This window comes from Cucurbita moschata, unplaced genomic scaffold, assembly GCF_002738365.1.
Source record: "Cucurbita moschata cultivar Rifu unplaced genomic scaffold, Cmos_1.0 Cmo_Scf00024, whole genome shotgun sequence".
Lineage (NCBI taxonomy): Eukaryota > Viridiplantae > Streptophyta > Magnoliopsida > Cucurbitales > Cucurbitaceae > Cucurbita > Cucurbita moschata.
This window is the reverse complement of record NW_019268540.1, coordinates 932,643-945,749: the sequence shown is the minus strand read 5'-3', so window position 1 is coordinate 945,749 and position 13,107 is coordinate 932,643. Positions and strand designations below refer to the sequence as shown.

Below are 13,107 nucleotides of genomic sequence, written 5' to 3'. Positions count from 1 at the left end.
TCATTGTTTACATTTAATAGAGAAAAAAATGACTTCATAAACCATCTTAACCGGTTTGCACACATTATACTTGTAACAACCCAAACCTACCGTTAGCATATATTGTTTTCTTTAGACTTCGGGATTTCCCTCAAGGTTTTAAAACACGTCTGCTAGAGAGAGATTTATACACCCTTATTAGTTCTCCTTCACAACCGATGTGGGATCTTACAATGCTTATCTATCTCCTAGTAAAACATAATGAACATTCAAGAATCAAGAATCAGTAGCAGAAAGTAAACATATATATACAAAGTAGAATTCATATTTACAATCCTCAACAGAAAAAAATGGATCAACTTAATTCACAAGACTCCTCCCAATAAAAGCTACAAAGTCCTAATTTCTACTACTTAAGTAACTTTTTCATCAAGTTTTTTCTGTATAAATATATGTTCTCATGTTTGAGCGTCTAACCTCCTAAATAAAGGGGACACAGAGAACCCCAAAATATATCAAAGGAAAAGAAAATATATCGACATAATTACCGAAGCTGATGAGCATCGGCCAACAGTTCCAAACCCAGCAGGAGCGGAGTCGAGAAGTAAATATGTAGAGAGCTGTACAGTCTGCACAGTTAAGATCTTCCCTTTCGTTTACTTGTCGAGGGAGCGTCTTGTGATTATGGTTGTGATGTTAACAAGTTAGTACGAGTCTGCAAGTAATGAATATAATGTTGAATTCGTCGCTTATTGTCCGAAGTTAGCGAAAATGGAGGTTTAATCTCAAGGGATTCAGCTTCTCCCAAAATGAATGAAAACAGAAGAATGGCTCTGGAGTATGAAGCTACTGCTTTGTCCTTGTTTTCCATGTATTCATCTACCTGGAAATGGCACACTTCAGAATGTTAAACAGGAAGAGTTTTTAAGGAGAAGACAAGTAATGAGTTCAAGTTATAAGGTTCGTCCACTAACTTCGATAGGTTATGTCTATTTCGATTCTTATCATTAACACTATTAATTTAATGATAATATGGGATGCATCAATTAGTTGAACAGTGTCAATTAGTTGAACAGTGTCAATGTAACCGCCTAACTCCACCCCTATCTGATATTGTCTTCTTTGGGCTTTCCATTTCAGAGTTCCCCTTGAGGTTTTTAAAACACATCTGTCAGGGAGAGGTTTCCACACCCTTATATATAAGGTTTTGTTCCCCTCTCCAACCGATGTGGGATCTCACAATGAGCCCAAACAGGACAATATCTGCTAGCAGTGGGCTTAGGCTATTACAAATGGTATCAGAGCATTGTGAGATCTCATATCAATTGGAGAGGGGAACGAAGCATTCTTTATAAGGTTGTGGAAAGCGTGAAAAGCTCTCCCAAGCAAATGCATTTTAAAACCGTGAGGTTGACGGCAATATATAACGGCTAAAGCGGACAATATCTGCTGGCGGTGAACTTAATCTAAACCTTTTAAGGTTTAAGAGGTCCTAAAGAATAGTAACTAGTAAGCATAATGGTAGTTTAGTGGTTCCTATAATTCAAAGTCTTGAATCAATAAGGTTTGTGAACTAAATAGACGAAGCCCGAAATTTATGAACGATAATGGTAACGGATAATGGTAACGAATAATAGTAACAATGATAGTATAAGTGAAGGTTGCTTACAGCTCCACTTTTCCCAAGGGCAATGGCTTTTTGGAATATGATTTCTATAGCATCAGGCATCTTAGTGGCACCTGCAAATAATTTCATAATCAAATTGTAAGCTGCAAACTTCACAATCAAAATGGGAACAGCTAGAACAGAAACAGAGCACAAGGCATTTCGAATCGAACCATCGGTCTCTTGGATACTTTGCGATAACTTCTCGGCCTGATCCACGGCAGCAATAAACCCCAGCGCTGCCCACTTAGAAACCAAGGACGGCCTATTAAAATCGACATTTTCTTCGTTATTTGCAGCAGAGTCGGGATCTTTCTGAAGAGGGGTAGAATCAGTTCTCGAACTACTTTTTGAAGATTCGGTTTCAGCTGAAGAACTCAGCCAGGTTTCACTAATTTCGACCGCTTTCTGCCATAATGCTAAAGCAACCAGTTCAACTGAAAATGATTCTAAGAACGTTCCTGCATTGTACTGCATAAGCAAATATCAGGGCTCCAGATTCATCCTCAAAAAATTTGTTGAAACGTTCATGAACCCATGAATTTCAAAATGAGAACATGGAAATTGGAAGAACAGAAAGGCGAATCCAAACTCACCTTTTCTTGTGATAAATCTGAAAGAGCCTGGACATATTGTTGAAATAACTGGAGCCTGGTAGAGGGATGCAATATTGGTAGCCCTTGTACTTCTCTTAACATAGATGCTGCACATGGCATCGAGAATCGACCTCGACTACATGACGTTTCTCCGGTATCTCTTGTACTACCAATAAGCTCCATCTGGGTTTTGGTTGTCATATCCCGATCGATACTGAGAGTATGAGAAACTCTTGATGAACCTTGTAATGAAGTTTCGAGGTGATAAGAAGAAGCCTCCAATGAAGTACAATGAGCATTCACGATTACATAATCTTTCTCGATCGACTCCATTGAATCAGAAACTGAGGGGGGAAATGCCAAACAGAATGTAAATACATGGAAACAACCAAGTTCAAAGAGCAGGTCAAGATCAGTATAAAACAAACCTTGAATCTGATTCATGGATTGTTGAATAGAATCAAGAGATTTTCTTAGCTCCTCTACTCCAAGATTGAGCATTGGCTTCTGTACACTCTCCATACCGGAACTGTAAATGTTCTTCGCTCCAGATATTCTATTACATACGGACGAACTACCGATTTCTGAATCTCTGTTCGATGACTCAATAGGTCGTTCTAGCTGTGAGTTATCTGTTGCCGATTCGGAGCTGGCTGATACAATTGGCTGAACTTCAGATGCTTCCTCAACAGCTTTATTTGATCTACAGTATAACATAAATAAGTTTTGCAACTTCTGCTGCCTTGTGTACCAAGTATGAATCCACAACATGAACATGAGATCCATATAAATAATCTCTAAGGGGCTGAAAATAATACCTTGGCTCCTCGAAGAATTTGTGGTCGAAGAACTCCTTGAACGTAAGCCGTTCAACTGCAATTGAAAAACTTACATTTTAGTTCAGTTTCTATTCAATCTTTATGAGATTCAAGTATAAATACTTATAATTGTATTTACTAGTATAAAATCTCGAAAATGTTGGAAAGTTCTAAGGGAAAAATATAAATCAACCACCTTCAATTAATTATCCCAGCACCCTTGCACACTTACAAACTGCATCACAGCAACAAATACCTGGATTTTGACGTAAAAGGCCTCTGCAAAGATTCAAGGCGTCGGGATGTAGCTCTTCCAAAGCGCCTTTAGGAAATCTTGGCTCAGTGGATTCCAAAATATTCTGGAAGAGCTGTATCGTGCAAGGGGAGCCGGGCAATAAAACTTCGTTTAGAAACGATCATACAGCAAGCTTCATGGATGATATCTTTAACTTGATTGTGTGTGGTAATCACTAAAGTAGAACAGTGTGCTACTTCTTACCCACCTGAAATGGACTATTGCCACTAAATGGAGGCTTCCCTGTCAATAGCTGAAACAAAATTGCTCCAACACTCCATAAATCAGCCTGCACATACACACAAGAATAGAATCAGAATCGAAGGATTTAATCGAAAGACATAAGGACGGGTAGCAGTTTGTTTATACTTTATCACCTTGGCATCGTATCTTTGGTTCTGAATAATTTCCGGAGCCATATACAAAGGTGAACCACAGAGTGTGTCGGCCAATGACTGATTTGATAAGGACCTGCGAAGAAAACGAGTTAGTACACTTCACTCGTTTATCTGTTTACTTGATTATAATGTAAAATAAAAAAGAAGCAGCTTGCGTGTCGATTAAAGAAAACTCTTCAAAACAATTTCTAGAAAGGTGAACTTGATTTCAGGAGGAATAGATGTAGGGTCTGAATATTCAACACTTGAGTCACTTTCAACTACACCTTCGAGGGTCCCAACTTCTTAGTTCGGAATCACGAACCTCCCCAATGGTATGATTGTCCACTTTGAGCATAAGCTCTCATGGCTTTGCTTTGGGCTTCCCCAAAAGGCCTCGTACCAATGGAGATTTATTCCTTACTTATAAACCTATGATCATTCCCTAAATTAGCCAATATAGGACTCCCTATTGAAGGATATTAAATCCTAGATAAGTATTTGTCATGGCTTGAACTCATTCCTTCTATTCTAAATTCTTTATTTACATTGTCGCCCAACCCTTGGAACATACTACAGCCCCAAGTGGTGAAGAGCCGACATAGAGGTGCCAAACCGTCTTGTCGATGTGAGCTCTTGGGAAAGATCAGCCTGTTAGAGCGACGGGCCTTCCACTCGGTACCATTGGATCACTAAAGCCGACTTTCATCCGAGCTCGACAGGTGGGTCTTGTAGTCAAGCTCCCTTCTGCCTTTGTACTCGAGGGCCAATCTCCGTTTGACCCGAGGAAACCTTTGCACGCCTCTGTTACCTTCTATCACTGAGCTAATAGCCCTGTCATGTGGGCCTCTCGCTGGGCCCGCTATGCCAAAAGCAAGAGAAACCCCCCTTTTTCACCCCATGTCGCCACACGTTATTAACTACGAGACATCCCAGGGTGGATGATGCTATTTCACAAATTAAAGAGAAAATATAAAAAGAGACCTCTACATCACTCTTAAATGCTCTAATAATAGGCTTTATTCTACATACAATCCCGAAACCGAATCATGTACGAAAACGTTCTAAAGCATCTTAGATTAACAATGCATGTAGCAAAAGTAGGTGTCTAAATGCTAACATTAAAAAACCCACCTCGCAAATCCAAAATCTCCAATCTTCAAAAGCGGAGTCCCATTATTAGATGTCAACAGCAAGTTCTTCAAATTTAGCCAAGAAAGTGCCAAAACATTTCAAGTCAGAATCATAATATAGTGACAAATTCATCAGATAAACCATTCATATCACGAAAATAATCATCTAGAAGCTTAAGAACAAGGGATTCCTCCAAAACTAGTATAAATTCCATTGGCTTACAGTAAGTTTCTACATCAAATCCCTAAGAAGCTATATATTGAGTTGAAAGCAGCATACCTGAGGCTTTAAATCTCTATGAATGAGGTGTTTCTCTTGAAGAACTTTCAAGCCAGTGGCTGCACATAATATCCACACACTCATAAACTTTGTATCTAATCTTAAACAAAAAAGACCAATTGAAGGCAGAGTAATACCATACCCAATTGCCTCATCAAGCCTCGAGCAACTACTTCAGATACTTTTCCATGGCGATTAATATAACCCCCAAGGTCACCACCATCACAGTATTCCAAAACAAGAAAAATCCTATCATCAGTCTGTAAATCAATAAGAACAACACCATTACAATCATCAGGAGCTTCACTTCAAAACATTGTGCCCTTAAAATCACAATTGTAAACAAAAAGAAACAAAAAAGGAAGGGAGTTATGAAAAATCCACCTGAATCGCTTCGAAGAGACGAGTGATATTGGGATGATTTATAGTGCTTAAAATAGAAATCTCTTTGAGCAAAGAATCACTGACTTTGGGATTAAGATGTGTTTTGTCAATCTCCTTCACGGCAACCACCGTCCCCAAGTGCCTATGCCTCGACTTCCACACGACGGCGAACGAACCCGACCCGATTCTCGGCCCCAATATGTAGTCGCCGATGGAGCGGCCCTGATTGGAGCCGATATCATCAAAATCCATAGAGGATTGAATGAACAAACAACAAAACCAACCAGTTGACTAGAGAAAGACAACTGGTTTTCGATATGAATCAGGGAAGAGGAGGAGGCGCTTGGGGAAATTCATGGACGGGACTTCAAATAGCGAGAGAATGAGTGGATTTTTCTGAGTAAATGAGTAAGAAACTGATTGAAAACAAGAATCAGAAGAAAAAACTCGTTTCTGAAAAGGATTTTATGGGTTTTTCTTCTACTTTTCTGTGAAATCCACAACGCCTTAGAGACCCATTTATTGGATTCAGAAGAACGTGAAGGATTCCAGAGTATCTATCAACCTCAGTTCATCCATATCGTGGAAAATTAATTAAACTGTTCTTAAAATTTGGGAAGCTTTCAAAATTTTCTCTCTCTCTTAATCCTTTTTGTCAATTCACTTTTTTAAAGAAAAAAAAAAGTAAATAAATATTAAAACTTTAAATTACTTCGTCTTTGTATTAAGTTTTCAATATTTTTAAGATTACGTTATCTTTTTCTTTTTTAAAAAATATAATTTTAAAAATTATGTAAACATGTTTTTTATAATATAATATTATTATAAAAAACATGTCAGAAAATTAAAATACATATATAATTTTTGTAGATGTGATAAATAATACCAATTTTTAAATATTTTCTAAAATTACTATTTTTATTTTCTTTTAACATTTTATAATTTATGTTATTCCTATTTTTTATTTTCTTTTAGTTTTTATAATTTATGTTATTTATGTCAATATTGTTCGACCCACTTAGCTTCCACGAACAATCCCAATTATTTAAACACATAAACCGATCAAAAACTTTGTGATACTTAAAAGTTTTTAAAATATTTATATAAGATTGTTTTTTACCGCTCGATAAAAATATGATTAAATTATATGACTTAAGTCACGAGATCCTTTTAAAAGTTTCATTTTTACCCTCGACATGTATTGTTCCCTTAGAAGTTGAAATATAATGTTCACACGTGGACTTGAGTATACCTTGGTAGTGAGCTCGAGAACTGAGCATCTGAACGTCAACAAACGTGTGGACTTGGGTATAACTTGGTGGTGAGCTCGAGAACCGAGCATCCGAACGTCAATAAATATGTGGACTTGGGTATACCTTGGTGGAGAGCTCGAGAACCGAGTATCTGAACATTAACAAACATATAGATTTGGGTATACTTTGGTGGTGAGCTTGAGAACTGAGCATCCAAACGTCAACAAACATATAGTGGGTAATACTTAGGTGGTAAGCTCAAAAACCAAGCATCTGAACGTCAACAAACATGTGGACTTGGGTATAACTTGGTGGTGAGCTCGAGAATCGAGCATCCGAACGTCAACAAATATGTGAACTTGGGTATACCTTGGTGGTGAGCTCGAGAACCGAGCATCTGAACATTAACAAACACGTAGATTTGGGTATACCTTGGTGGTAAGCTCAAGAACCGATCATCCGAACATCAACAAACATATAGTGGGTATACTTAGGTGGTGAGCTAAAAAACCGAGCATCTGAACGTAAACAAACATGTGGACTTGGGTATAACTTGGTGGTGAGCTCAAAAACCGAGCATCCGAACGTCAACAAATATGTGGACTTGGGTATACCTAGGTGGTGAGCTCGAGAACCGAGCATCTGAACGTCGACAAATATGTGGACTTGTGTATACCTTGGTGGTGAGCTCGAGAACCAAGCATCTGAACATTAACAACACACGTAGATTTGGGTATACTTTGGTGGTGAGCTTGAAAAACGAGCATTCGAACGTCAACAAACACGTGGAGTTGGATATACTTTGGGGGTGAGCTCGAGAATCGAACATCCGAACGTCAACAAACACGTGGACTTGGGTATACTTTGGTGGTGAGCTCGAGAACTGAGCATCTAAACATTAACAAACACGTAGATTTGGGTATACTTTGGTGGTGAGCTCGAGAACCGAGCATCCGAACATTAACATACACGTAGATTTGGGTATACCTTGGTGGTGAGCTCGAGAACCGAGCACCCGAACATCAACAAACAAGTGATGAATGAACAAGAACATGCATAGGAAAGAAAAAAAAGAAGGTATTTTCATGGCAGAAACATGTTTTAGACACAACTTCTGCATAGAATTGAAAGTATTCATGGAGCAAGGATTGAGTCAGGGGACATTGATATCATTTGAAGAAGGCTTGAATTAGAGAAAGTTTCCTCTATTGCAGGCCCCCTTGTGATGCCTCCTCCTCCTCCTCCTCCCCCGTCGACGTTTTCCTTCATTACGTGCACCAACTCCTTCGAAACGTCGCTCATCCGCAGCTTCCCGTCTCGACCGAACAGCAAGCACCGTGTCGCAAGGTCTGCAACTATCTCTATTTGCTCTCTGCTATGGGGAGGCTGCTCATGATAGTACAGAACCGGATCCACAACCTCTTCTAGCTTCCCAATTCTTATCTTTTGCAATGCTACCATTGGGAGGTCTGAGTTCTTCAACCCTGTCACCATTTCAAGAAGCACAACTCCAAAGTCATAAACATCGTTGTTATGGAAAGACGATGCTTCAACCGGGTGACATTTGTCGTCGGTCGCAGCGTTTAGCAGCCCGAATCCTAAAACTTTGGCCGAGAAATCCCCGTCGAGATAGATATGACATGATTCGAGATGGTCGTGGAAAATCGGTGGAGACACCTCACATTGCAGGAAAGCTAGAACACTAGCTGTCTCAGCAGCTATCTTCAATCTCCTATACCAATCCAGCGTCGGCTCGGTTCCTTTCGTGTGATGCAAATGTTTCTCTAACGTTCCGTTCGCAGGATGTTCGTAAACAACCAACGGAGCGCAGCCAGGATCGATGCAGCAGCCGAGTATATGGGCAACATTCTTGTGTGCAAGTACATACAGAATCTCAATTTGGGACAGAACACTCATAAGATTGCCTTCATTCTCGCAGTGTAGCTGGTGCACTGCTACTCTCACTCCGTCTCGGAGCTCCCCGGCATAGATCGCTCCGTTGCCGCTCCGAACAAGCTTGGCATTGTCCCCGAATCCCCTGGTGGCTTCTTGTAGCTCGTGGTAAGTGAATAAGCGAGTCCTACAAGCTTTTTGCAGCAATGCATCACTGTGAAACTGGCTGTGGGCATAGTTAAGCGTGGTTTGCTTGATGGGTCGTCTTAATATGCAAAAAAGTCCGATAAGAGAAGCTATAATGAACAGAGGAGCAAGAACACCTGCGCGTTAACCATATCAAAACATCATTTCTTAGGGAACCATTGTTCTTTCCCTGTAATGGACCAGTAATGAAATACCTGTAAAAATTATAAGCTCCTTTTCACTACGCCCTTTGCCATGGCAGCTACTTCCATACTCCTCGCGCCCGTTCTTAACACAGGCTAGCAAAAAGAAAGAACGAGCATGAGTGAAGCCCACGTTGGCTAATTTAGAGAATGATCATGAGTTTATAAGCAACGAATACATCTACATTGGTACGAGGCTTTTTAGGAAAGCATAAAGGAAAGTCACGAGAGCTTAAGCTCAAAGTAGACAATATCACTGTAGAGAGTCGTGATTTTTAACATCGTATCATAGTTATGTCTTTAACTTAGCTATGTTAATAGAATACTCAATTGTCGAACAAAAAAGGTCGTGAGCCTCGAAGGTTTAGTCAAAAGTGACTCAATTGTCGAACAAAGGGTGTACTTTGTTCGAGGACTTTATAGATGGAGTCGAGCCTAGATTATGGAGAGGCTGTTCGAGGGCTCCACAAACTTCAAGGGAGGCTCTACTTGTTCGAGAGGAGGATTGTTAGGAGAACAAAGGGTGTATTTTGTTCGAGGACACTCCAGAGAAGGAGTCGAGCCTCGATTAAGGAGAGGCTATGCGAGGACTCCACAGGTCTCCCGGATTGTTGAAGATGGTCGGAAGGGAGTCCCACGTTGACTAATTTAGAGAATGATCCTCGATTGGCCCAAACAAAAGCCATAAGAGCTTATGTCCGACAGAAAAAACAAGAGAGGTTAAAAAGACAGAGCAGCTACATTTCAAGCACCCAAATCCACGAGCAAAGCCATCGCCGACGAATCCATCGGAACACGAACATCTAACCCCGTCAGGAACGGCGGTGGCATTAACAACAAACCCATTCTTATCACAAATCCCATCGGAGAAATTCCTAGGAAGGCCCCATTCGAATTTAACCCCTCGCTTGCCGGCACTGGACCCCTTCTCCACAACCCAGCTCGAGAATCCCCTGCACCCGAGCTTAGAGAAGACGGAAAAGTCACCGCCATTTCGCCACACGGAGCTGTCGGTAAGTGGGTAGCAGCAGGCCGGCGAGTAACGGGCGGTTCCGTCGCAGCCGGGCATGATGAGCTTCTCGCAGGTGGCCTTACAGAGGGAGGAATCGTTACAGTCATAAAGGGCAAGAACGTTGTCGTTGGCGATGGCGAAGAAGGGGTTGGCTGAAAGTGGGTTAAATGCGTTGAAGTCATTGTACTGGCGGCAGGGAGATGGGCCGGGGAAGTCGACGAGAACGGCGCCGGAGAGGAATTCGAGGATGCGGAAGGTTTGGCCGGTGAGGTTGAGGAAAAGGGTTGTGGAGTTGAGGCAGTAGAGATGGAAAGGCTGTGGAATTAGGATTGGGCGTAGTGGGTGTTCACATGAAGAAGTGTTGAGGTGGAAGGGGAAGGGGATTTGGAGGTTGCCGCAGACGGCGCTGCAGGCGGAGGAGGAAACCGCCGCCGGACGGGGGAGGAGAAAGAGAATGATCAGAATAGAAAACAGAAATGGCGGTGGCGGTGGCGGCATGGTTAAAGATGGAAGAGGGAGAAGAAGGGAGAAGTTTGTAACAGAAATGGCAGAGAATGTTGTTGTGCCATGGCAGTGGAAGGTCGAAGGAGAAGGGAACAAATATTCAATTATGATAAAAGAGATTTGAAATAATTTTTATTTTATTAAATTATAAATTTTTTACCCATGCACATGCATCCCAAAAAAATTACTAGTCACCTAAAAATTACAGTGATACCCATCTGTCAAGACTCACTAATATCAATCTGGGTTCTGATATCTATGATCAGAATTCTGATATCAATCTGTCACGACCCTAATTTTACAACGAGTCGTGACTAAAAACAACAATATGGATGTAATGCGAACGTAAGAAATATTTGAAAAGACATCAATACGGGAATCATTGATTTCAAAACAAGAGAATTTCAATACAATGAATCAAACTGTTGACCGATTTTTTCAGTGAAAGTTTATGGGAGTAAAAAAACTATACTGATGCCCCGGGACATACTTTCATCTGTGACAATCCACGTCTCTCAAAAACGCCCTCTCTCGACCCGTGGCATCACAATAAGTCACCTACTTATAGACTCTCATCACATTACAGGATCAACAAATTCACACAGGTTTCTCATTTACTCTAGGATGTTTGGGTTCTAGTCTTATTTCTTTGGGGTCATTCTAGTTTTTCGATCACTTTCATTCAGACGTGATCTCGATTTATTCATGCATTACTCTCGCCAACTTCTGTCTTAGTTCTCCCGATCCATTTAGACCTATACCCCAAAATTAAATTAAAATTAAAATTAATATATATATATATATATATATATGTGGTGTTCTTGAAGTTGGGAGTGGAAGCGAGGAGGAAGGATAAATGGTCTGTAGAATGGGCTACATTTTCTAATCGCATCACGTCTGGGATGTCGTGCTATGTTTCGGCCGACGTGTCGAATCGAGTCTTTCAATTCACTCCCTCTCTTTCCCTTTCCCTATAAATTTTTTCTTTTTATCAAAATCATAAAAAATGTAAAAATATATTTAAAAAAATGCCAAAAGTGTATTATTTATTGTAAATATAATATTAATAAATAAATAAATAAAAGTTGATATTTCTATTAATTTTTATTATATATATATTTGCATCTTTTCTGCTGTTTTTTTTTTATTTAATTTTTTATGGGTATGCTGAAATTTGTTGTTCCAAGTCCAAGACTATGCTCTCTGAGTACTCTACGTAGTCTTAGCCAATGAATTAGTGACACTTGTTACGATGGAAACGTATGGAACGTTTAAATTTTAGAATCGAAATAATATCGAGATACTCAACTCAAGTAAATAACGTGGTCATGTTTTAGTAGATGCAGTAGAATGTCAGAGACATTAAGTGTCAGAATTTCTGATGGACGGATTCAGTTTGACTAGGGACTTCCCATTCACTTCTTCTTACACGACGAAGGACCCGTGTCTTAATCTCTATTAGTTGAAGTGGTTCGATGCTTCGAGCGAAACTCATTATTGGAATGTGACAAGTAGTGTATACCCATGTCATATTCACTACAACATGTCTGATCCACGATTATTTGTCTAACTTTACAATATTCAATTTGAACCAATCAATATTTAAAAATTATATCGAGCAAAACCAACTTGAATCACCCGTTTCTAATTATCCACCAAATATTAAATCACGTGCGTTTATTACAGCCACATTTTAACATCTTACCGTGACGAGGATATAATTGAAAAATGTTAAAATATTAGGGTCTAAAATGCAACTTTTTAAGTTATAGGGACCAAATTGCAAATATTTTGAGTTGGCAACCCTTGAATCTTGGGAGCTTCAACAAATTGATCTATGATTTAAATGAATTGTTTCAATCAAAGTGAAGAAAAGGTACAATAATAGAGAAAATCAAAGACCATTTGGGCCATAGATTTGACAACTGAGTTAACTCATCAATAAGTCTCGTTGGAAGCTGTTTAGAGGCATTCATGTCGATTAAAGAAGGGAATGAAACATTCTTTATAAACATGTGAAAACTTCTATCTAGTAGACGCGTTTTAAAACCGTGAGGCTGACGAGACTAGGAGAAAAAGGCAAATACGAAAAACGCAAGAGGTTAGAACCCAAGAGCAAAAAGAAGGCCTAAAGCCCCTCCTCGGCCTCACAATAGGACAAGGTTGAGGCTATGATTAGCTCCTAAAGGGCATGTGTCCTGACCCTATATAACACTTGTTCGGTTGGGTTTAGTTGATTGTTAATCTAATTTACAGAAGTAATGTAAAAAAAAATAATTAAAGAGTACAAAGCTTTTCCGTAAAAATCCATCAAATCAAGTAATACAAAAAGAAAAAAAAAACATTCACGTAACCTTAAAACATGTCTGGTTTTTAAAGACTTTTTATTTATTTTTTTAGTCTAAAGTTGCATGTTTGAAATTATTCCAGTGATATGATCTATCTTATTTAATTATTAAATATAAAAAATATACTTAAAAAATATATTTATTATACTTTAGGCATTAAAAAAAAAAAAAAAAAAAAAA

At 39.4% G+C, this 13,107-nt stretch overlaps 2 protein-coding genes across 2 annotated transcripts; both read right to left on the bottom strand.

Moving 5' to 3' along the window:
• Positions 1 to 264: 264 nt before the first annotated feature.
• Positions 265 to 6,137, bottom strand: LOC111461041 (serine/threonine-protein kinase ATG1a). Its single transcript, XM_023104471.1, has 13 exons — positions 5,529 to 6,137; positions 5,287 to 5,404; positions 5,145 to 5,203; positions 4,866 to 4,930; positions 3,732 to 3,825; positions 3,563 to 3,643; positions 3,316 to 3,427; positions 3,060 to 3,114; positions 2,670 to 2,944; positions 2,242 to 2,585; positions 1,819 to 2,116; positions 1,649 to 1,719; positions 265 to 862 (listed from the first exon to the last, which is right to left on the bottom strand). Exons 1-13 carry the CDS (start codon positions 5,778 to 5,780, stop codon positions 662 to 664), a joined length of 2,025 nt encoding a protein of 674 aa, XP_022960239.1. The 5' UTR covers positions 5,781 to 6,137; the 3' UTR covers positions 265 to 661.
• Positions 6,138 to 7,634: 1,497 nt separating this feature from the next.
• Positions 7,635 to 10,627, bottom strand: LOC111461042 (probably inactive receptor-like protein kinase At2g46850). The gene is made up of 3 exons (XM_023104472.1): positions 9,805 to 10,627; positions 9,076 to 9,159; positions 7,635 to 8,997 (listed from the first exon to the last, which is right to left on the bottom strand). Exons 1-3 carry the CDS (start codon positions 10,571 to 10,573, stop codon positions 7,916 to 7,918), a joined length of 1,935 nt encoding a protein of 644 aa, XP_022960240.1. The 5' UTR covers positions 10,574 to 10,627; the 3' UTR covers positions 7,635 to 7,915.
• Positions 10,628 to 13,107: the final 2,480 nt, after the last annotated feature.

Bases quoted from the DNA above. Each gene is read 5' to 3' on its own strand.
- LOC111461041 (XM_023104471.1), bottom strand. From the start codon at position 5,780: ATGGATTTTGATGATATCGGCTCCAATCAGGGCCGCTCCATCGGCGAC. The intron at 3,644-3,731 runs GTGATAAAGTAT...GTGTATGTGCAG, and splicing joins ACCAAAGATACGATGCCAAG to GCTGATTTATGGAGTGTTGG. The intron at 2,945-3,059 runs GTATTATTTTCA...GTTATACTGTAG, and splicing joins AAATTCTTCGAGGAGCCAAG to ATCAAATAAAGCTGTTGAGG.
- LOC111461042 (XM_023104472.1), bottom strand. From the start codon at position 10,573: ATGCCGCCACCGCCACCGCCATTTCTGTTTTCTATTCTGATCATTCTC. The intron at 9,160-9,804 runs GTAGCTGCTCTG...TCTTTTTGCTAG, and splicing joins TGGATTTGGGTGCTTGAAAT to CCTGTGTTAAGAACGGGCGC. The intron at 8,998-9,075 runs GTATTTCATTAC...GTTAACGCGCAG, and splicing joins GGAGCTTATAATTTTTACAG to GTGTTCTTGCTCCTCTGTTC.